General features: G+C 41.2%; 2 protein-coding genes across 5 annotated transcripts in view; both read left to right on the top strand.

Moving 5' to 3' along the window:
* Positions 1–24,024, top strand: part of SAFB (scaffold attachment factor B) — a 43,718-nt gene that overhangs the window by 13,854 nt on the left and 5,840 nt on the right. For 2 of the 4 annotated variants that reach the window (XM_053579087.1, XM_053579079.1), the window contains exons 3-15: positions 2,710–2,774; positions 2,852–3,058; positions 8,370–8,432; positions 11,424–11,451; positions 12,391–12,901; positions 13,327–13,376; positions 14,025–14,119; positions 16,412–16,561; positions 16,638–16,720; positions 17,026–17,165; positions 17,323–17,411; positions 20,018–20,124; positions 23,638–23,922. In XM_053579087.1, coding sequence (XP_053435062.1) covers positions 2,710–2,774; positions 2,852–3,058; positions 8,370–8,432; positions 11,424–11,451; positions 12,391–12,901; positions 13,327–13,376; positions 14,025–14,119; positions 16,412–16,561; positions 16,638–16,720; positions 17,026–17,165; positions 17,323–17,411; positions 20,018–20,124; positions 23,638–23,922 — 1,873 coding nt within the window. Of the gene's footprint in view, positions 1–2,709; positions 2,775–2,851; positions 3,059–8,369; positions 8,433–11,423; positions 11,452–12,390; positions 12,902–13,326; positions 13,377–14,024; positions 14,120–16,411; positions 16,562–16,637; positions 16,721–17,025; positions 17,166–17,322; positions 17,412–20,017; positions 20,125–23,634; positions 23,923–24,024 lie in introns of all 4 variants that reach the window. The other 2 variants (XM_053579083.1, XM_053579078.1) reach the window with 1 other exon arrangement.
* LOC128577077 (60S ribosomal protein L17-like) lies at positions 1,960–2,683 on the top strand. The gene has a single exon (XM_053579109.1). It carries the CDS (start codon positions 2,069–2,071, stop codon positions 2,678–2,680), a length of 612 nt encoding a protein of 203 aa, XP_053435084.1. The 5' UTR covers positions 1,960–2,068; the 3' UTR covers positions 2,681–2,683.

The following is a 24,024-nucleotide window of genomic DNA, read 5'->3' as shown; positions in this document are numbered from 1 at the left end:
GATGGGGTCTCTCTCTTGCTCAGGCTGGTCAAGAGATCCTCCTAACTTCGACCTCCCAGTGTGTTAGGATTACATGTGTGAGCCACTGCATCCAGCCAGAGCAGAAGTTTTTAAATGAAAAATTTTGGGGCTGGGCCCAGTGGCTCACGCCTATAATCCTAGCACTCTGGAAGGCTGAGATGGGTAGATTGCCTGAGCTCACAGGTTTGAGAACAGCCTGAGCCAGAGGGAGACCGTGTCTCTAAAAAAATTAGCCAGGCATTATGGTGGGTTCCTGTAGTCCCAGCTACTTGGGAGGCTGAGGCAAGTGATGCCACAGCACTCTACCAAAGTGACAAAGTGGGACTCTTGTTTCAAAAAAAAAAAAAAGTTTTATGAAAGTATATAGGTGATTAAAAATTCTATCTAAACTAATAAGATGATTTCAAGTTAAAAAGTATTTTTTTGCCTAGTACGTTGGCAAGGATAAAGAAAAATGGCCAATTTTAATAAAGATTCGAGAAGATTGGCACTTCTATTCACTGTTGATGGAGCTATATAAATTAGAACAAGCTGCTTCTTGGGTATCATGATACCCTGTTTCCCCGAAAATAAGACAGTGTCTTATTTTAAGGTGTGCTCCCAAAGACGCACTAGGTCTTATTTTCAGGGGACGCCTTATCTTTCCTGTAAGTAGGTCTTATTTTCGGAGGATGTCTTATTTTCGGGGAAACAGGGTAGTATGAGGGAGGGTTTGTTTCCTAAGCCTTAAAGACTGCGCATGATTTTTCTTCTGGAAATGCCATTTCAAGAAAGATGTTTTAAGGTGATAACTACCTGTGTGCACAAAAGAATTACCAAGATGTTCATTTTCATAAGCATCTTTTAAAATTTCTAACCATAAGTATTCATTAGATCAATGATGGTGTAGCCTTGTGCAGTTAAAGAACATGGAAAGATGTTTACAGTACATTAAGTGGAAAGATAGAATAGCAGTATAGTGCCATTTTCGTAAGCAGAGAACCTGTATGTACATAGCAAATGTGAGTGCTAACTCGAGGTACTATAATTGGTGAGTGGCTTTTATTTTCTTTTTGCTTATTTATATTTTGCTTTGTATCATTGTTTTTGTGGAGAAACAAGCTCTGTATTCCCTAACTAAAAAGCAGCACATTTGCATCAAACTCTGCCCTCCCTGCAAACAAAGCCACTTGACAAGAAGGGTAGACTTTAGGCAGGCCTGGGTATGCCTAAGAACTTATTTCCAGGTCTGTCAGCCTAGGTGGCTCACACCTATAATCCCAGCACCCTGGGAGGCTGAGGCAGATAGATTGCTTGAGCTTACAAGTTCGACACCAGCCTGAGCAAGAGCAAGACCCCATCTCTAAAATAGTGGGGCCTTTAGTCCCAGCTACTTTGGAGGCTGAGGCAAGAGAATCGCTTAAGCCTAAGAGTTTGAGGTTCCTGTGAGCGGTGATGCCACAGTACTCTACCAAGGGCGACAAAGTGAGACTCTGCTTCCCACCCCCCCACCCCCACCCCAAATAACAAGGCTGGGTGCAGTGGCTCATGCTTGTAATCCTAACACTCTGGGAGGCTGAGGCGGATGGATTGTGTGAACTCAGGAGTTCAAGACTACCCTGAGCCAGAGCAAGACCTCATCTCTAAAAATAGCCAGGCATTGTGGTGGGAGCCGATAGTACCAGCTACTTGGGAGGCTGAGGCAAGAGAATCACTTAAGCCCAAGAGTTTGAGGTTGCTGTGAGTTATGATGCCACAGCACTCTACCAAGGGCAACAAACTGGGAGACTCTGTCTCAAAAACAAAAACTTATTTCCATTGCCTCTTAATTCCACAGCCATTTCTTGAAAGCAGGATCTCTGTTACCTGAGGGTGGGGAGAGCCCTGCCTTGACCGAATGGCATTCCTATTCCTGGATTATACAATGTTCCTAAGTTGATAGGTGCCATGAGTGTTTAAAGTATCCACTTATGTAGTGCTCAGGGCTTATACAAATGAAGATTATTGCTTCTGGAAAATGCATATTACTCTTCCTCTTCCCCTAAGCAGCCTGAGGTGATCTGTGAAAATGGTTCGCTATTCACTTGACCCAGAAAACCCCACAAAATCACGCAAGTCAAGAAGCTCAAATCTTCATGTTCACTTTAAGAACACACGTGAGACTGCCCAGGCCATCAAGGGTATGCATATACAAAAAACCACCAAGTATATGAAGGATGTCACCTTAAAAAAAAAATGTGTACAGTTCCGATGTTACAATGGTGGAGTTAGCAGGTGTGCCCAGGCCAAACAATGGGGCTGGACACAGGGTCAGTGGCTCAAAAAGAGTGCTGAATTTTTGCTGCATATGCTTAAAAATGTAGACAGTAATGCTGCACTTAAGGGTTTAGATGTAGATTCTCTGGTCATTGAGCATATCCAAGTGAACAAAGCACCCAAGATATGTCGCCGAGCTTACAGAGCTCATGGTCGCATTAACCCATACATGAGCTCCCCCTGCCACACTGAGATGATCCTTACTGAAAAGGAACAGATTGTTCCCAAACCAGAAGAAGAGGTAGCACAGAAGAAAAAGATAATCCAGAAGAAACAAAAACTTACGGCACGGGAACAGATGCAACATAAAATAAATGTGAATAACAGTAAAAAAAAAAAAAAAAAAGAAAATGCATATCATTGATCTCATGCTGTAAATGATTCTCTTTTCAGGGCGTAAACCAGAAGAAGAGGGTGTGGAAGATAACGGGCTTGAGGAAAATTCTGGGGATGGACAGGTATGTGCATCCTTGCAAGTGAATCAGATTGGTGGTTGGACCGATGGCAGTCACATGATGGTTTTGTTTTGTCACAGGAGGATGTTGAAACCAGTCTGGATAACTTGCACGATATGGATATAATAGATATCAGTGTATTGGATGAAGCAGAAATTGATAATGGAAGCATTGCAGATTGTGTAGAGGAGGATGATGCTGAAAATCTCCCAGAGTCCCCAGCTGATAGTAGAGAGCTAATCCAGGAAGAAATGAAAGATCTTCCAGAGCAACTTCAAGAACATGCTGTAGGTAACTTGGCAATATCTCTAGAATGTACCCTTAATGTGTCAATTCCATGAATATTGTAATAGATGATAGTTTTATATTTGAAATTAAATTATTTTAATGCCAGTTCAGTAGAATGTGGTTCATCCATTTACATGTACATTTGGGACAATTTTGAAAACACTTAGCTCTTGAAAAGTAGTGTCTTGTACATAAGTGCATGCTGTTTGTAGGAAACAGCATGAAACATTGAGGACAATATTCAAAATCTTCCTGTTAGAGGAAGTCTATCTGTGGTGTTACTGCTTAGATTGGGGGTCCTCAAACATTTTAAACAGGCGGCCAGTTCACTGTCCCTCAGACCGTTGGAGGGCCGGACTATAGTTAAAAAAAAAAAAAAAAAAAAAACTATGAACAAATTCCTGTGCACACTGCACATATCTTATTTTAAGTAAAAAACAAAACGGGAACAAATACAACATTTAAAATGAAGAACAAGTAAAGTTAAATCAACAAACTTACCAGTATTTCAATGGGAACTATGGGCCTGCTTTTGGCTAATGAGATGGTCAATGTCCGGTTCCATATTTGTCATTGCTAGTCATAACAAGTGATGCAAGTGAAAAAAAACAAGTGATGCAAGTGTGCATCAGTTAGTCTAGATCTGGTTGGAGATTTCAGATGTTTCATTCTGGAAAAAGTCTGTTCGCAGACGTAAGTGCTGCCAAAGATGGTTGCCATTTTGAGTGCATGGTTCCTGAGATTAGGGTATGTCTCAGAGGGGAGAGATACATGGAAATTAGGAAGGCTGCTTGACTTGAATGTGTCTTTCAGAGAGTCACAATTCTGCAGTTCAGCCAGTTCCATTTGATAAATTGTATCCACATTTTCAATGTCAATAGAAAATGGGTTGCTGAAAAGCTGTATGTCCTATTCATGGAGATGAAGCTCTTTAAATCTAAATTGGAACTCATTTTGCAACTTTTCCAGCGAATCCACACATTCTGTTTGGGAATGCAACCAATGAATTTTCCGCTGACAGATTTTGAGTTGTGGGGAGATGGCAGAAATTTTCCTCCTTCACTTGTTTGATGAGGAGGCCTAATTTTACTTCAAGTGCTTTCACATGTGATCGCATATCACAGATGAGCTTCCCCTTTCCTTGAAGTTGCACACTGAAACTTGATTAGCTCTGTTACATCTGTCAGAAAGGCAAGGTGCCATTTCCATTCTGCATCATTGAGCTATGGTACTTTGTTTTTTGAAAGCAGAAAAGCTGTAATCTGTGGAAGTAAGTCAGAAATATTTCAAAACTCTCCCTTGACTCAGCCAACGGACTTCTGTGTGGTACAGAACATCTTCATAGGCAACATTTAGCTCAGACAGAAATTCCTGAAATTGTCTGTGGTTTAGTGCATTAGCTTTAATGAAGTTAACACAAGATACCACAATTTTCATAACAGAGTCCCACTTCAGTGATTTAGTACACGGCGCTTGTTGGTGGATGAGGCAGTGTATGGCTATTGGATGAGAATAGTTATGTTGGTCCATCTCTTGCTTAATGCGAGCAATTACTCCTTTCTTAGACCCCACCATGCTAGGAGCACCAGTCTAGTCACACTGGTGACTAGTGTAAACTAATCACACTGGCTAGTTTAGCCCAGTCCAGCTCCAAACCATGCACAGTTTGGCAAACGTTTTCATAGATACCCTGTCCTGTAGTTGTTCCTTTGATGTTTTGCAGTGTAGCAAGCTCTTCTGTGACTTGGAAATAGTCATTCGTCCCACGAATAAAAATTAGAAGTTGTGCAGAATCACAAATGTCATTACTTTTGTCGAGTGCCAAGGAGAAATAGGAAAGTTTTTTTGCGGAGTTTTGCAAATGCTGATGCAAATTGTCTCCCATTTCTTCAATCCTTCATGTAATTGTAGGTCCTGAAAGACTCAATGTACTGATTTGTACAAATCAGCCTTCTCTGGACACATCTCTTTGGCAACAGAAAGAAGGCATTCTTTAACAAATTCTCCTTCCATGAATGGTCTGCCAGTGCATGCTATTAGCTTGGCAACTTGAAAACTTGCAGTGATGAAATATTTAGCTGCTTCTGCTTCACAAAAGTATTTTGCTGAGTTGTCAATGTATATTTCAGTTTTAATATTTTATCTTTTCTCACTTCTCTGACCAAACAATCATATTTATGTTTATGTTGAGTTTGATAGTGTTGACGCAAATTGTATTCTTTGAACACAGACACTATTTTCTGGCATATCGAACACACAGCTCTTTCCTTATACTGCATGAAAAAGTAATCATAAGTCCACTATTTTTTGAATATCCTACACTCCGACTCAATTTTTCCCTTTCTTGATATCATTGTTTCCTAGCAATTGCAAATTCCTAGCAATTTGGAATCAATTGCTATATGCCTTTTTTCTTCCGAATCTAATGAGAGTTCAGCCATACAAGCATATGGCTGAACTCGCACTGCTCAGAGATCGCAACAGTGTGAACCGGGGCTTACACAGCCCACAATATGCAACATCATACACAACTGAATAGCAATCAGAATATAAATGCAGGGGAGTTGGAGAGTTCGGTTCACATTCCACACATGCACACTGCAGGCCTGGGACTAGTCGGCTGCTAAGCAGGACAGGCAGCAGTGGCAAAAACACCTGGTGGGCCGCATGTGGCCCGCGGGCCGCAGTTTGAGGACCCCTGGCTTAGATGCTTTGAAAATATTAAAATTAGAAGTGGTTGGAAGTTGTTTTTTTCCTGTTAAGAACCAATCGGTACTCTCCTAATAGTTAAACCTTTAATACTAACCGTGACATTGTTTTTTAAGCACTGGCTTTTTTCTCTGTTAGCAATATATCATGTTATAAATCATAGTGGGTATTATTCATTGACTTCTACCTCTAGAAGGCTTTAGTTATTATGTCCTTTAATCTTTTTAACAACAATATGAAATATAGATGCTTCTGTTAATCCTGTTTTTGAGTTGAAAATGGAGAATAAAAAAGGGTAAGAAATATCTCCAGGTAACACACAGCTCATGATAGAGTCAGAATTAAGACCAGACTAATTCTAGAGTCCATAATGTAACTCATATACTATGTTGTCCTGGTGCCATTAATTTCTTAATAAATTACTTCATTTGTATGAGGATTAACATTAAGAGGCAGGAAAGGCTATGAAAATTAGAGGCCATGAGGTGTCCTACAGCCCTTTATGCATTGCTTTATGGGAGACGTCTTCTTTTCATGGTAGTCTTCGGAACTGCAATGAGTGCTTCTCCAACACTCTTGGGGAAAGGAAGCCCTGCCAGTTCACTTTTGCTATTCCTCAAAATATTTTTGCATTTCCTCTTGGAAGTGATTCTGAGTATCCTTAAAGGTAGCAGATTATTGTCTTTGTGAATTAGGATTTTAGTTTTGAGAAGTGGCTGAGAGTATTCTAATGCAAATTGTATGTATAGTTTTATTTTTTGGTGAGTCTCATTGGCCAGCTTCCTAAAAAGGAGTAGCAGAAATGCTTGTGCAGTGGCAGGAATTGCATATTCTTCCTAACTGGCTGTATTTTCTTAAGGTTTTTTTGTTTGGAGTTTTGGGGTTTTTTTGCCTCCTAATTAGGAAATAATACATACTACAATGAAAACTAGAACCATCCTAAATGTCTGGAAGCAGTATAGTTTAAAGAGTTGAGGGTGTAGACTCTGGAGGTCTGCCACTTACTTGGCTGTGTGACCTTGAACAAGTTAACTTTGTGTCTCTGGTCCTCAATTTTAGAAGGTTTGGGGAGGATTAAATGGATGGATGTTTATCACAAACTTAGGGCAAAAGTCCAGAAACCAGCTATCTGCCTACTTTTGTAAATAAAATTTTATTGGTTTAAATGTTAAGTAACACCTATTGTTACTATTGTCTATGATTGCTCTCACATTATAGAGGCAGAGATGAGGAGTTGTAACACTAACCATGTGTCCTACAAAACCTAAAATATTTACTGTGGAACCCTAACAAGTTTGCTGACCCTTGGCGTAGAGCAGTGCCTAACATACAGTAAGAATTATTATGAATTTTAGAATTTTCATAGATTAATGAAATTTATTACTACCAGTACTACAGTTAATACTGCTGTATAACTATCAAAATGAACTAAGTGGATTTATATGAACTAACATGATCTCCAAGAGAGAAGTGAAAATAAGGTAGGGCTCAGAATAATGTGCTGCCTCTTGTGTAGACAGAAAGGTAGATGGTCTTTGATGCACACGTGTATAGCATATTTGGTGACAATTGTGTTAGGAGAAGGAAGGAGTGGTGGGGGATGGTTTTCAATGAATAGGTATTGTACCTTGGGAAGTCTTTTTATTATTTGCATGTCTTTCCCAGTTTTTGATTATTTGCATGTCTTTCCCAGTCAGTGAAAGTCAAGTAAAGTTGATAATAATACATGCTTGTTATGAAATATTTGAAAAATATTTCCCCTAAAAATATATGAATTTTCGGGCCTATATATAAAACAACTAATATTTGAGTCAAAAAGCATCTAGACCCCTTCTCTGTCTTTGGGGAATCCCTCACCTTATTACCCCGTTTTCCCGAAAATAAGACAGTGTCTTATTTTAAGGTATGCTCCAAAAGACGCGCTAGGTCTTATTTTCAGGGGATGTCTTATCTTTCCTGTAAGTAGGTCTTATTTTTGGAGGATGTCTTATTTTCGAGGAAACAGGGTAGGTAGAGTCTACCTCTGAGAATAGAAACTCAGCCTACAGTTTTATTCTTCCCCTAGGTGTGGGGCATAGGTGGGTCATAGATTTTGCCTGTGTTGTGCTCCTGTCCTCACATTCAGGTCTAGAAGTCCACAAGGAGGCAGGGAGGGGTCTCAGAGACAACTGTTCATGGTTGGGGGTAGTTGCCCCAGGGGCAGCAGTCCCTATATCAGTGTCATCAGGCTTGGGTAATCAGTGGTAGCTGAAGAGTCTATGTACTTCCCAGTTGGATGTCTTTTCTGCTTAACATTTTTCTTTGTTTAGCTTGTGTCTTAAAACCTACACTGATATATTTTCAGTGGGTTTCATACTCTTATCAGCAGATAGGCTTTTACATACAATATTTCTTTCAGTCTAGGTAGAATCATACTATAATCCTGGTTTTTTGTTTTTTATTTTTACAGTATTTTGAGTTGCTGTCTTAATTGTAACATTTTAGCACATTGTGTTCAAAATTTTATTGTAAATGATTTTCATGGCTGTTGAGTTTTCATTTTACAGATATACCATTATGTTATTATTGATATAATAAATTGTACTTTCCATTATTTTACAGGTGGAGGACAAAGAAACTATAAACAATTTAGATACTTCATCATCCGACTTCACTATATTACAGGTAAATTCTTGTAGGTCTCAATGTTATAATAGATTTAAAGGTTAGACCACAGTTTCTGGAAACAACTTTAGACATTGTGTGGCAGTTCCTCATTGTAAGGTTTATTTACTTTGTTAGAATCTTTAGGGAGGTTTTTGCTCTCTACTTTCCTCCCAGATATAACTGTTGCCAAGGACTTAATCTCTTGGCTTTCACAAGTCACCTCCAAGTACTGTGGCTTACTAGCAGCTGATGGAAGGGCATATTTTGTGATATCCTTGTTCATTTCATTGCTCAGAGAAAGGCCACCTGTCTGATTCACTTTAGATGGTTTCCCCCACAGAAAGATAGTTTGGGGAGGGCGGTCCCATCCCTAGGAAAGATTAGATGAGAACAAATGAGATGAGAGCTAACTTTCAGGTTTGATTTCCATAAATATGAATCTTTAGTTCCTTTTTATTATTTTGCCAACCTACATGGATTTAAATTGTTGGACTACATTTATCCAGATAGCTATCTAATTTCCAATAGAAATTTTTATGGGAAATGAAAATGCAGTTATTTTTTGTCTTGTTTCTGTTTTTAAATAATGTCACCTGTGCTGTGCTAATTAGAAATCACCTTTCAGATAAGATCTCCTTTTGCTTCTGCCAGGCCAGGGGCAAGGGAGATATTGGAAAGCCAGAACTCCAGCCTTGAGGGTGCAAACCTGGAAAAAACTTGGTGAAGCCCAGTTCACCTTTAGAGCTGATGTTCCTCCAACTGTGAAGTGACACAACCGTTCTTCACTCAGAAAGGAGAGGAGGAGCCGGATCTTGTCATTTTCTTTAGTGTCTTTCTAGTCACTGTTAAAATATACGAGTTCTTCTCAGAGATAAATTGAAATATATTCGTTTCTCTCTAGAGAAGGCTAAGGAAGTAATTATGCTGCCCAGATTGATCATTTGCTTAAGTTGTAGGGTCTTAATTCCCAGCATGGAGTAGGGTACATGCAAAAAGTATCGGTTAAAAATAGTTGAAACTGGATGGGCGTGGTGGCTCACATTATAATCCTAGCACTTTGGGAGGCTGAGGCTGGTAGATTACTTGAGCTCAGGAGTTCGAGACCAGCCTGAGCAAGAATGAGACCCCACCTCTACTAAAAATGGAAAAACTATTAGGTTATTATGGCTGGTGCCTGTGGTTCCAGCTACTGGGGAGGCAAGAGAGTAGCTGAGGCAAGAGAATTGCTTAAACCTAAGAGTTTTTTGAGGTTGGTTTGAGCTATGACACCATGGCACTGTACCCAGGGCAAAAGAGTGAAACTCTGTCCAAAAAAAACAATTGAAACCATGAGGAAAGTGAACAGTTCCCTAGGGCATCCCAGAATCTCAGTGGAAAGTGTAAATCATTCATATCCATTCATTGGTTGTCTGTGAAACACCTGTAATGTGTGAGGTGTGGCTTTAACTACCACGATTTAGACATACATGAGAGATAAAGATAGTCCCCATCCTCCCAGAGTCCCATCCTTTCCATGTCAGTACCCATGTAACCAGGGCCTTGGAAAGAGCTTGAATGATGATACTGAGCACAGACTTGAAATCACAGGACCTTTACTTAGAATCAGTCTCTACTTCCCACCTGCCTTGTATCCTTGGGCAAGTTAATCACTCTGGGCCACAGTCACCTAATCTGTGAAAAGAAGGATGATAACTAACCTCTTTGGGTTGTCTGATGACAAGTATATGTATATAAAGGTTCTTATACTTTGGCCTGGACCTAGTCGGTATTCATCAGTGTTAGCTGGAATCTAGGAGTAATGGGCCTTGTGTATATAGGAAACATAGGAGCCTAGGAACCACATGTTCTTTTAGAGTTTGGTTAGGGAGGGAGCCATTAGAGAAATGTTTCTATGGAAGATGCCCCTGAGCTAAATATTAAGACATGTGAGGTAGATCCGATCCAGTGGCTCACGCCTATAATCCTAGCACTCTGGGAGGACAAGGTGGGTAGATTGCTTGAGTTTACAAGTTTGAGACCAGCCTAAGCAAGAACAAGACTCCCATCTCTTTAAAAAAAAAAAAAAAAAAAAAAAATAGCCAGACATTGTGGCAGGTGCCTATAGTCCCAGCTACTTCCTAGGCTGAGGTAAGAGGATCACTTGAGCCCAGGAATTTGAGGTTGCTTTGAGCTATGACTCCATGACACTACCAAGGGTGACAAAATGAGACTCTGTCTTCAAAGGAGGAAAAAAAAAGATCTGTGAAGGATGTGGCCAAAAGAGGGCCACAGGACAAATGGGCCTTTGCGGAGGGAGGTGTGGGAAGCCCATAGCTGAAGGCTTGAGGCTAAAGAGGGACATGGGTTTGCTGTCATAGCAAGATGCAGACAGATGAAGGTGGGGGTACTCAAACCAGAGACATTAATGGGCAAGGAATGTCAATAGCCAAGTTGGCAGGGCTTCCTGGGAAAAGTTTGAGTGACATTTAGAGCTGGCCTGTTGGGGACATTGACTGGAAGAGGAGATGAAGGAGGAAGAGTGACAACTGGAAAGCACTCAATGACTGGGGGAGAAGGGTGTTACCACTATACAAAATAAGAATAGAAGTCAAGCTGCATGTGCCCATGTTCCCTCTTTGAATTTTCAGGAAGTTAACTCTAGATTCATTGTGAAAAAGTAATTGATCTTTGTCATGCATTCTGTTAATACAGTGAAAATAGAAACATGAAAATCCTGCTCTTCTTAAATATGAGAGTTCAATCTAGAGAGGTAGACAAACGTGATCAGTTTTTTACCATGAAATCTGACGAAATTTTAAGCCCTTTAAGAAGAAACTGAGTGTAGGGTGGGTGAATGAGGCGGATGCCAGTGGTGTGGGGTCTTTTTTTGGATAAGCAGGTTTTCTGCCTCCTGCATTTCTGAGTTTCTCAGTCTATGTTTTAAAAATTCCCTGGCTATCCTAGTTCTTAGTTTCAAAACACTTAAGTTTCATCCTTCTGGCACAGTCTTATCTACGTTTTTTGTTGCAGGAAATTGAAGAGCCATCCCTGGAGCCAGGTACTGTTAAATGAAAAACTTACCAGCTGGGGTTTGGAACCATTCTAGTTTTCCACTTTCTCTAATTTGAATTCTTTAATTTAAAAAAGTTGCCTTACTGTAGTATACATTGTTCTAAAGGTTTACAACCCAGAAACTACCAGGATCATAGAGATTGGAAACCCAGCCATATCACCAGATCTGTGAACGTGGCTAACTTTTGAGTTTTCCAAATGCTATTAATGAGATGAAACTATCTCATGCCTTTTTAAATATAAATAACATTTAAACATATATACGAATAATTTGCATGCCTCTTAAGAGGTAATTATTTCCACACTCCACAAAACAGATCTTGTGATATTGAGCAGTATCTTAATTTTGTGGTTTAATGCAGGCAGTATAGGTAGTAATAGGGAGATACATTTTAAAACATTGAGACATAACTGGATTCCAGAAGAGGAAAGAGTTTCTTCATGAGAATTCCAAACACTATTCACTTTCTGGACTGCAAATATCTCAGAGCACCGATGGAAGAGATTCTGGTTTTCATGTTGGACTGTTCTGTTAAAAGAAATTCAAAGGAATTTGGAAATTGAGCTGTTCAGTGAATGGTGATACTTTCAGTTAAGCAACTTGGACGTTGGAAGCTAAATTTGGAAGAGTCATATGTAAACGACGACAGAATGAAGATTGTCAAGAATCAGCCAGAAGGTTTTGGGGGTTAAATCTCTGGGATGCTTTTCTCTTCCATGTAGGGTAGAGGCTTACCTAGCAGTCGGTCAGAGCGCAGGTAGTGTAACCAGTGTAACTTTGTGTACCCGCGGGTTTTCCAATCTCTGTGTAGAGCTAGCAGTTCTCTTCGTGTTAGTGTGGCAGCCGTGCCAGTTCCGCATTTGTGATTGCTTTATTTCCCTGGTAATTAAACCTTGTGCCATTCTATTCCTGTTAAATCCGTAGAAAATGAGAAAATACTCGACATTTTGGGGGAAACTTGTAAATCTGAGCCAGTAAAAGAAGAAGGTTCCGAGCTGGAGCAGCCATTTGCACAGGATACAAGTAGCGTGGGGCCAGACAGAAAGCTTGCGGAGGAAGAGGACCTTTTTGACAGCGCCCAACCGGAGGAGGGTGATTTAGATTTGGCCAGCGAGTCAACACACGCTCAGTCGGGCGAGGCAGACAGCCTGTTAGCGGTAGTGAAAAGGGAGCCCGTGGAACAGCCAGGCGATGGCGAGAGGATGGACTGTGAGCCTGTAGGGCTAGAGCCGGCAGTTGAGCAGAGTAGTGCAGCCTCCGAGCACGTGGAGACCTGTAGCGAGGAGGTCGCAGAAGCGCCCACAGAAGAAGCTCCAAGTCCAGAAGGCAGAGATAGCAAAGAAGACGAGAAGAAGTTTGATTTTGAAGCTTGTAATGAAGTCCCTCCGGCTACTAAAGAGTCCTCAACCAGTGAGGGCGCTGATCAGAAAATGAGGTTTGTTTTTTCTCAGTTTTAGACCAGACGCTTTCTCCTTTTCATTGGTCATTTAATGACACACATAAGCTGTTTTTTCTGCAATTGGCCAGCCAGACTGATGAAATTGTAGTTTTACTTCTAAAGAATGTTTTATTTCTCTTTGTGTATTTTACACTGATTACATAATCTTTTTTTCTTTTCTCAACCTATCATGGTTGTGTTCTTTAATTCTTCCTAATTATCTTTAGCCCAGCAGAATTAATTAACTCCTGTGGGTCTGAAATCTTATGGTTAGGTCAGATTTCCAATGCAAGTTTGTCGGGGTATCATTTTTTCAGAACTAAATTTCGGGTAGGTATGCAACCTCAGCACGTATTTTATAATTTTGAGTTTGTTTCCTTCATGCTGCTGCTTTCTGGAGTGACATTATCTTTTGTCTCTAGTTCTGTTGAAGATGACTCGGATACAAAAAGGCTTTCTAAAGAGGAAAAGGGTAGGTCACCACAGCAATACCAGTCCCTTGGAACGTGTTTGGCCTCGGCAGCTGTTGGGTATTTGATTCTAGTTTGTTGCATTCTGCCTCTCTTACCCAGAATTTCTTGAGTCTTTCATGAAGTTTTTCTCTACATCTCTGCTATTAATTCTGTAGGTTCTGGATTGTAGGGAGCAAACCAGATCCTAAGAGTTAATATACTGATAATTGTTTTTGAGAGAGTGTTTGGAGTTATTGATCTGTAACCTGTTATTAAAGTCATTAATTGTGAGAATTTTACTAGACCAAATTCTTTCTTAATCAGGATTCTAAAAGAGTACACATATGGGATAAAATGTAAAAGTATATGCTACAAGAAAGAGAAACAACAGGAATGTTTTTATATTCAGATGTGTAATTAGCTTTCTAAGGTAACTTCCCACCCTCTTGATAGCCCCTGATGTGCCATTGTAATGGGCCTCTGGCAATGCTGTTGCAGTGCAGCTGCAGAGGTTTTATGAGGACAATGGGCCAGGCCCCCAGCCCCATTTGGCTTTGGGTGCTGCCACTTCTGGGACATAAGGGGACTGTGTGTGGTTTGGAATGACCTTCTTTAAGATTCAAGATCCTATGAGTATTATTTTTGACTAGAACTTTATTTTGAAATAGGTCGTAGCAGTTGTGGCAGAAACTTCTGGGTTAGTGGGCTTTCTTCTACAACCAGAGCTACAGATTTGAAGAATCTCTTCAGCAAATACGGAAAGGTAAGAGCTAGGAGTTTTCTGGAAAAGAAGATATTTTTAAGCCAGTGTAATACTGGGTTTACCTGCAGGTCCTTGTCCCTCTCAGTGAGCACTTTGAATGATACCAGGAGTTTATATTTGCCAATACAAGGCTGAGAGGATCTGTCCCTTTCCTTCGATGGCTTATTGAGTTCTTATATGTGTTCAGAGGACTCACACCAGGGAGCATTGTGGGTATGGAGCAGAGGGCAGGTGGTAGTTCTGTTCAGCACCTGTTGAGAGGACAGCCTAAGTAACACAGAATTGTGGCACTTAGAATAGGGGCCTAGAGTTTGCTTAGATGTGTGACCCTCCCCGTGGGCATCCCCTGTTTGAACTTCACTGCTAATGTGGGGACTCCCAACCACCTACTGGAGGCAGTTCTGGCACCAGCCTCTCTTAAGACAATGAGGGATGGTAGCCTTTGATGGAATTGTCTGTGTAGACTTTAATTCTTCACCTTTTTCACCTGTTCTATTCCTCCCTTACATTTCTTGGACTCACCTGGAAAATGAACTGTTACATCTAGGGCTCCTTGTCTCGGATTCAAATTTTGGGATAGCCATAGTAAGATTTAGTATAGTCTCTGGTCTATAGTAAAGGTTCAGTATGTTGGAATAGAGAAAAACAATAGTATTTACTCTGATTATTGACAACTAGAAACTAATGAGAAAACTGTGACATTGTTATAGAAATAACTGAGGACTCCTGGCCTCAGTAAGGTGGCTGGGAACAGCTATACCCTGTCTTCCTTCTAGTACCTCTCCTTACTCCATAGGGGCTCTGAGTGGGTGACTGTCTCCAAAAGTATCTTCCTGGAGACAGCAGCTCCTTGGGTGCATTGCAGGCTTATACCAGTTAAATAGGAGACCATATCAAACCAGAACAAACCTTCCCTGTGACGTAGTGAGCATGAACAGTGGCAGTGGTCACTGGCTCTTGTGGGTTATTTTTATTTTATTTATTTATTTATTTATTTTCATTTTTTCGAGGGGGCGGGTTCTTTCCTTTTCTTTCTTTCTTTTTTTTTTTTTTTGGGGAGACAGTTTCCATTATGTCGCCCTCGGTAGAGTGCCATGGCGTCACAGCTCACAGCAACCTCAATCTTGGGCTTAAGTAATTTTCTTGCCTCAGCCTCTTAAGTAGCTGGGACTATATGCGCCTGCCACAATGCCCAGCTTTTTTTTTTTTTTTTTTTTTGGCAGTTGTGATTGTTGTTTAGCAGGCCCAGGCAGGGTGCGAATTCGCCAGCTTCCGTGTATGTATGTGGCTGACGCCTTAACTACTGAGCTGTGGAGGTTTTCTTGAGCCATGGTGCCTCTGTCTTAAAAGAGTGAGCCTAACTTCCGCTTCCTGCATTTAGGAGAACCAAGTAGCATGTAAAGGATGTGTCCTATCTGAAATATGTCACTGAAATTTGTGATTATGAGTTCTAAGATGGAGTTTGTGTTCCAGAATGCTGTATACAAACCTGTCCTTATATCAGTCTCTTGGATAAGTCTTCTACTTAATAGTGCATAATACCTTTTTATAATTTACTGCCTAAATGTCATGATTGTTTGTTTGTTTGTTTATTTTGAGACAGTGCCTCGCTCTGTTGCCCTTGGTAGAGTGCGATGGCATCACAGCTCACAGCAATCTCAAAACTCATGGGCTTAAGCGATTTTCTTACCTCAGTCTCCCAAGTAGCTGGGACTACAGGCACCTGCCACAATGCCCGGCTATTTTTTTGTTGTAGTTGTTAATTTAGCAGGCTTGGGACGGGTTTGAACCCACTATCCCTGGTGCATGTGGCCAGTGCCCTAACCACTGAGCTATGGGCACCGAGCCATGACTATATATTTAGAATCATTTCTTCACAAGTTTTAAACCATGTTGAAGGAGTGCTATCAAACCCTGCATTTCCTTTTCTTTTCCTCTCCATTTCTTCACACTATCCCTCAAGGAATCCAGAGGAGCAGCTAGAAGTGGAAGGCGGTCCTCTGAGGAGGAATAAGGAGACAGTATCATTATCCTCCCAGTCTATATCTAACACCTCAGACACCTGAGGACCTGACTTCCCTGCCAGCCCTCATCCCAGGGAAGGCACTAGGATTGGAGTGGATAAGAGGAAAGAAGTGTCATCAGCACCCTTCCACACCTCCCCTCCCCCAGTCCCCCTGTCAGAGGGTCCTTCTGCTGGAAATTGTGATATGCCACCCATTTGAGTGGGTGTTAGGGTCTGTGTCTATGTAGGATTCATGTCTAAGCCACATTTGTATGCTTTCCTTTGAGGTGGTGGGTGCAAAGGTTGTGACAAATGCCCGGAGTCCTGGAGCTCGCTGTTACGGCTTTGTCACAATGTCCACAGCAGAGGAGGCAACAAAATGCATTAACCACCTGCACAAAACGGAGCTCCATGGGAAGATGATTTCTGTGGAAAAAGTGAGTGACTATATTTTTCCTGGGATGGCCAGTTTTAGAAAATGAGTTAGTGCTTGAACTTGATATCCTTTTTTAGGCAAAAAATGAACCTGCTGGGAAGAAAACCTCTGACAAAAGAGACAGTGAAGGGAAGAAAGACAAGTCAAGCAACAGTGACAGGTATTCTTTTTCTCTGATGAAATGAAAAGGGGCAGAGTACTGCTAAAGATGACTCTTTTCTTTATTTGACATTCTTTAAGTTTTCTGTAACGGGGGAGGTCTAGGTACGGTATCAGGGATTGACACTCCATGGAGCTCCTTGTTCCTGTTATTTTTTTGAACTTGGTCACAAGCCCTTCACCACCAGTAGGTGAAGATTTTCTTACTGTAGTTGATTGATGCTCACTGTGAGAGTCCAGACAGGGCTCATCTGTTTCCTGAGTACTTGCTCTAACCTACTTCTGTGTCCGGGGCTTTTATTATAGATCTGCAAACCTTAAGAGGGATGATAAAGCTGACAGAAAAGATGATGCTAAAAAGAGTGAAGATGCAAGTGGAGAAAAGAGTAAGGACCAAGATGACCAGAAACCTGGCCCCTCAGAGCGATCTCGTGCTACAAAATCAGGTAGCCAAATGATCCACATGGGAGATTTGTCTTTTTTGTCCTTAGCTTACTGTGGTTTGTTAATTGGCTATGATTAGATGGCCACTAGATTCATTTTCATATAGTTTTTCATTTGAATATTGTTTATTACCTTACACTACTCCTTTTGTCCTAATAGGAAGCCGAGGAACCGAGCGGACTGTAGTAATGGATAAATCTAAAGGGGTACCTGTTATTAGTGTGAAAACATCTGGATCCAAAGAAAGAGTGAGTTTTAATTTTTTAACTAGAATATTTAGATTTTTTTTTTTTAAGTTTATTTCTCTGTATGTATCTTTTGGAATGCTTGAGTTTTATGTGAGTAAAGTTTTCTACCTTTTAAAAATTGTAAAAATTGGGCAGTGCCTGTGGCTCAAGGAGTATGGTGCTGGCCCCATATACCGGAGATGGTGGGTTGAAACCTGGTCCCGGCCAAAAATTGCAAATTAAAAAAATAATAATAAATAAGAATTGAAAAAATCTAAAATTCTTTTAAATGGAGATTTTTTTATTTTATTTTATTTTATTTTTTTTGAGACAGAGTCTCAAGCTGTCACTCTGGATATAGTGCCATGGTAGTATAGCTCACAGCAACTCCAACTCAGGCTCAAGTGATTTCTCTTGCCTCAGTTTTTCTATTTTTAGTGAGATGGGATCTCAAATTTGCTCAGGCTGGTCTCGAACTCAAGAGCTCAAGCAATCCACCCACCTCGACCTCTCAGAAAGCTGGGATTACAGGCATGCGCAACCACACCCGGCCCTAAATGGAGAAACTTTTAAAGCTTTCTTTTTATCAATTCAAATGAAATTTTTTTTTTTTTTATTAAATCATAGCTGTGTACATTAATGCGATCATGGGGCACCATACACTGGTTTTATAGACCGTTTGACACATTTTCATCATACTGGTTAACATAGCCTTCCTGGCATTTTCTTAGTTATTGTGTTAAGACACTTAATTCTACATTTACTAAGTTTCACATATACCCTTGTATAAAGCTTTGTTTTATACTTAATTTTACTGTGATTATGGCCTTGTATTTTCTAAAGTTAACTTTAAAATTCAAATATAAGAGTACCTGACTTTTTTCCCTGAATCAGCATGTAGCAGTCCATTTTCATTTTCTGCTCTGAAAGTTTGAGCAGCTCTCTTATATTCCTAAACCCCACCTTCCAGGAACCTCCTTGTGTTGCCCTACCAGCCTGTCTAGTCTACCTCTATGCCAACAGTCTTATAACTAACTGATTGGTATGTGTCAGTGGTCTCTTAAGACCCTACATTCAGTGGTTCACTAGGAGGACCACTGCACTTAACATAAAATTGTACTCAAAAGCTAATATTGGCTCCAGGAATGTGGTAAGGATATACAGCAGATCGTAAGTGGCAATATTCTCTTCCCTCCTGTGTGGCTAGCATAGCAACGAAAATGTAGCATGATGTGTGCAATACTTCTGTCCAGGGGAGCCCATTAGAGCACTGGCACCCAAGATTTTTTAATTTTTTAATTTTTTAAAATTTATTTATTAGTAAATCATATCTGTGTACATTAATGCAATCATGGGGCACCATACACTGGTTTTATATACCTTTGACATATTTTCATCACATTAGTTAACGTAACCTTCCTGGCATTTTCTTAGTTATTGTGTTAAGACATTTATATTCTACATTAGTAAGTTTCACATGTATCCTTGTAAAATGCACTGTAGGTGTGGTCCCACCAATTATTCTCCCTCTGCCCATGGCACCCAAGATTTTAATTGGAGGCTGGTAACAGGCACTAGCTGTCCACCAGGTACCCAATTTCCCAGCTCACAGGTGTAGAAGTAGATGTCACCATGAACTACTGTTTGCACATACTAGGCATAGTGAGCCACCTTTCGCAGTTACCTATCAACTAGGAACGTTCTGAGAGCCAAGTTCTCAGTTGTCAACTTTGAGCTTGTGATCATCCCTGAGCTGCACAGAGGATAGACCATTTACGCTGGTTAATGATGTGAATCTCTTGTAAGACAGCCTATTAGTTATAGGAAGTATAGAAGCTTCCATCCAGTCTGTGTGTGTTTGTGCCAATTTTTTAAGATGTTGAAGCTTCTTACTCTTTATTTTATAAAGCATGATTGGGAAATGAAAAAGTGAAATTTTGGATTCCAGGGCTAAAATGGGTAGCTCTCATATAAATGTAGTTGGCACAAAGAAAGAAGTTGTCAAGAACACCATAGTGATTTATTTAGGAACTCACTACCTGTTTAATTATGAAGGGAAAAGATAAGGAATTTACTTTGGATGCAAAAGAAGTAGTGTAATAAATTTTTTTTGATATTACGAAAAGTTCTTGTTCCCATTTTTTCTCCATTAAATATACTTGATGAATCATATTTTAGCATTAAATGTTGGTGAAATTCTGTATAGTTATGACAAGCAAAGCATAAGATTTCTTTACAGAGAATACCTCATCATCTGATGGTTTCATTAAAAGATAATCATGTAAGATCTCCACATTCAATGCTTGGACATGGACATACAGATTACTCTTTATCTCTTGGTATTTCTACCCTGTTTTGTGAGACAGGGTCTATCACCCAGGCATCATCATAACTCACTGCAGCCTCCACGTAAGCTTCCCAAGGAGCTGGGACTTAAAGGTGTGAGCCACCACACCCAGTTAATTTTTTCTGTTTTTAGTAGAGATAGAGTCTTGCTTTTCCCAAGCTAGTCTCAAACTCTGGACCTCAAGCAGTCCTGCCTCAGCCTCCCAAAGTGCTGGGATTACAGAAGTGTGAGCTACCACTTCTGGCCTACTTTAACGTTTTAATGTTCTTTGGTGAACTAGGTTTCCAAAAGCCAAGATCGAAAATCAGCTAGCAGGGAGAAGCTTTCCGTTGTGTCCTTTGATAAGATCAAAGAGCCTAGGAAGTCAAGAGACTCGGAGTCACGTAGGTGAGTCTGGATCCAAGAAAGGTTTGGTGGTTTTCCTATGCTGTGGTCATGATCATGTCCTGGGAGGACATCTTCCCCTGTGGGTGGGAATACTGCTTTAAACCTTTTTGTTCCTTTGGCTATCACTTCCTAGGCGTGCTATGTTTTGACTTTTATCCTGTGGCTCTTTTCAAATGATTTTATGCAAATGGGTTTCTCTCTTTTCAAAGATTATAGAAAGTGCCATAGTCAAGGAGATGAAATACTGTCCTCCAGCAATAGTGCTATTTAACAAAAAATACCAAATCTGCTCTAGAAGGTGTGATAAGGGATAAAGGAACAGTGAGATACACCCAAAGAGAACCCTCCAGAGGTCCTCATCCTTAAGCTAAGGAAAGATACAATTTTTAAGAACTAAAAACAAATGTTGGGACATCCTGTTACTATCTTTCCTATCGTGAAAGAAATATTTTGAAACAGAGTCTCAGTTTGTCGCCCTTGGTAGAGTGCTATGGCATCATAGCTCACATCAACCTCAAACTCTTGGACTCCAGTGATCCTGTTGCCTCAGCCTCCCAAGTAGCCAGGACTGTAGGCACCCAACACAACAACAGGCTATTTTCAGTTTTGCTCAGGCTGGTCTCAACTCCTGAGCTCAGGCAATAATCTACCTGCCTCAGCCTTCCAGAGTACTAGGATTACAAGTGTGAGCGAGCCATCACACCCGATCTATGAAACAAATTTTAAATTATAGTTTTCAAAATAAGGACCAGTGGGGGTATGTATGTATATTCAGGGCAACTTGAATCTGTGCTCTTGATTTAAAACGTTTTTCTAAAGGACTGTTAGTTTGAAAAAAATAGAGTGAAATGAGGGTAGGGCAGGGGAGCAGTTTTTATGGTGTTTGCCTAAAAGGGAAATAAGGAGCAAAGGCAGTTGCAGCTTTGGGGGAGTAATTGGCAGCTGATCGGTGAGACGGACCAATGTATATGGGGAATTTAACATGATTACAGTAACATTTCCCACCAGTGAAGAAAAGATAGACCTATCCTCACAAGGCTTCAGGTTATGTGGCTGTGCCTTCTGGTAGTCCTCTGCATCCCTGCCTCATTTGTATCCGTGACAAAGTAGCACAGCCTGATGATGGAATGTAAAATAAAAGCTATCAAGTTAGTCATCTACTGTGAAAGTAAATATATTTATGAATTTGTGGTTGGAGGCCTTAAGAATCATAAAGAGAAATTGACCAAGTCAAAATCAAACTTTTCTTCTGTGATAAACCATAGAAAAAGTCAAAAGCCATACAGCAGATGGAATAAAAGTAGTTTAGAATGAACATAATCAGGAAAGAACTGCCCAAGCCAGGTGTGATGGCTTCATAACCTGTAATCCCAGCAGTTGGGAGGCTGAGGTGGGTTGATTGCCTAGGATTACAAGTTCGAGACCAGTCTAAGCCAGAGTGAGACCTCGTCTCTAAAAAATAGCTGAGCATGGGCGGTGCCTGTGGCTCAAGGAGTAGGGTGCCAGCCCTATATACTGGAGGTGGTGGGTTCAAACCTGGTCCCGGCCAAAAACTGCAAAAAAAAAAAAAAAAAAAAAAAAAAAAAAATATATATATATATATGTATATAGCTGAGCATTGTGGCGGGCATCTGTAGTCCCAGCTACTTGGGAGGCTGAGGCAAAAGAATTGCTTGAGCCTGAGAGTTTGAGGTTGTTGTGAGCTATGACACCATGGCACTCTGCCCAGGGCAACAATGTGAGACTGTATCTCAAAAAAAAAAAAAACCTAACCCCGTAAGATTTTATGGAGAGAACTCTTAAAGACATTTCAAAGAAGGGCAATACAAATGGTCTTGTAACAAATGAAAAAGCTGTTCAGCCTCACTAGGGATCAGGTTAATGTAAATTAAAACGGGGTTCACCTTTCCATCCATCAGTGATTTGATTCAACACATGTTGGGAGGTGAGCTTTTCTTCTGGGGAGACTGTAAATGGGTACTGGATGTGCTGCAGCAACATGAAAGGCTGGAGGATCCAAGTCCCAGCAATTGCCTTTTCCGTATCTGTCCTAAAGGACCCTGTGCACAAGAAAGTGGTGCATGGGTGTCTGTTTTTAGGAAGTTGTAAGCATTTGGGAACAACAAAAATGTTCCCCTTGTGCCAGTTCTGTGCACCATGGCCTCTTTACACCATGGGTTCTTCCTGAAGATGTTGGAGATCTGCAGAGGCAAGTGTGGGAGGGACCAAAACATGCTGAGTGGACCAAGGAAATTTTTTGTCTGTCCAGAACACAAAACAAGGCAAGATTATACATTTCTGCTGGTATGTATACAATTGTACAGCTGTCTCTCAGTATCCAAGGGGGATTGGTTCCAGGATCCCTGAGGAGACCAAAATCTATGGAGGCTTAAGACCCTGATGTAGAATATGATAGTGGCTGGCTCATGAGCACATAGAACTTAAGCCCACTTTTATCTTTTATTTATTTTTGAGACAGTCCCACTCCATTTCTTGGGCTAGACTCCCATAGCCTCAGCCTCGCTCACAGAACCTGAAATTCCTAGGCTCAAGCAATCCTCCTGCCTTAGCCTCCCCAGTAGGTAGAACTAGAGGTGTCCACCACAATGGCTGGCTAATTTTTCTGTTTTCTGGAGAGATGAGGTCTTGTTTTGTCAGGCTAGTCTCAAACTCCTAAGCACAAACAATCCTGCTTTGGCCTACTTACCAGAGCACATGCATGAGCCACTGAGTCTGGCATATAGGGTTCGTGTTTTTTTTTTTTTTTTTTAATTTGGATTGTTTTATTGTGTTTTATTATATTGTTGGGTTTTTTTGGGGGGGTTCCCCTAATATTTTGAACCATGGTTTATTGGATGAGTGGATGCAGAAGGTCAGCTTTGTTTGCATAAAGGATCAAAAGGAGATAGCCTGTCTTTTCTGTTGCATCTACAAAAACCTGGAAGGAAAGGCATGAGAATGTGATCTATGTCACTGTCTAAAGAATATAACTGGTAGTGTTTTTGCCTTGGTTTGGATGGGGATGGGGATGGGTCCCTCCCAACTTAAGGTCTGGGACTTTACAAACATTAGCCAGATTTTGATTCTAGGGCTCCAGCCCCATCTCACAGGGGCTGTTTTAAGCCGATGGTTTACAGAGCAAAGGTTCAGAGTCACTCCTCATGAAGAATGTATTGTTTCTTAATTATAACTAAATCATGAAATCAGTTGTCAACATCCAAGAAATGTTTGGAAAATAAAGCCCAGTTCATAGATCTCTCTCTTTCTCTCTGGTGCATGCTCTCACACACACCCACTGGCTCTTTGTTCTGTGGATAGTCGGGGACCTGAGGGGTGTTCTTGGGCTCTTCTTAGTATTTCACAGCAGCCCTGGTGCCTTGGGCTCTTCTCCTTGCTGGAGCATGTGGCTCTGCAGACTCTGCAGGTGGAGGCTCAGCCCTAGAGTCTGCTCTCCTGGGTGGACCTGCCTGGGGGCTGCCTGCTCCTCCTGCAGCCAGGTTTTTATTGCAGCAGGGTACGAGAGCGCAGTGAGCGGGAGCAGCGCATGCAGGCGCAGTGGGAGCGTGAGGAGCGGGAGGAGCGTGAGCGGCTAGAGTTCGCCCGGGAGAGGCTGGCCTTCCAGCGGCAGCGGCTGGAGCGTGAGCGCATGGAGCGTGAGAGGCTGGAGCGCGAGCGCATGCATGTGGAGCATGAGCGCCGGCGGGAGCAGGAGCGCATCCACCGGGAGCGCGAGGAGCTGCGGCGCTATGAGCAGGAGCGGAGGCCTGCAGTGCGTCGGCCCTATGACCTGGATGGCCGGTAAGTTGGTGTGGGGTACCACTGCCCTTAGGTGGTTGGTGGCAGGCAGAGTCAAGTGTTACAGACCCTAGAGTCATCATATTAGCATAAGATCTCTGTCTT

The sequence above is a fragment of the Nycticebus coucang genome, chromosome 2 (genome assembly GCF_027406575.1).
Source record: "Nycticebus coucang isolate mNycCou1 chromosome 2, mNycCou1.pri, whole genome shotgun sequence".
NCBI classification, from domain to species: Eukaryota; Metazoa; Chordata; class Mammalia; order Primates; family Lorisidae; genus Nycticebus; species Nycticebus coucang.
The sequence above is the reverse complement of the archived record's forward strand: the minus strand, read 5'-3'. Positions and strand labels throughout refer to the sequence as shown.

Bases quoted from the DNA above. Each gene is read 5' to 3' on its own strand.
- LOC128577077 (XM_053579109.1), top strand. From the start codon at position 2,069: ATGGTTCGCTATTCACTTGACCCAGAAAACCCCACAAAATCACGCAAG.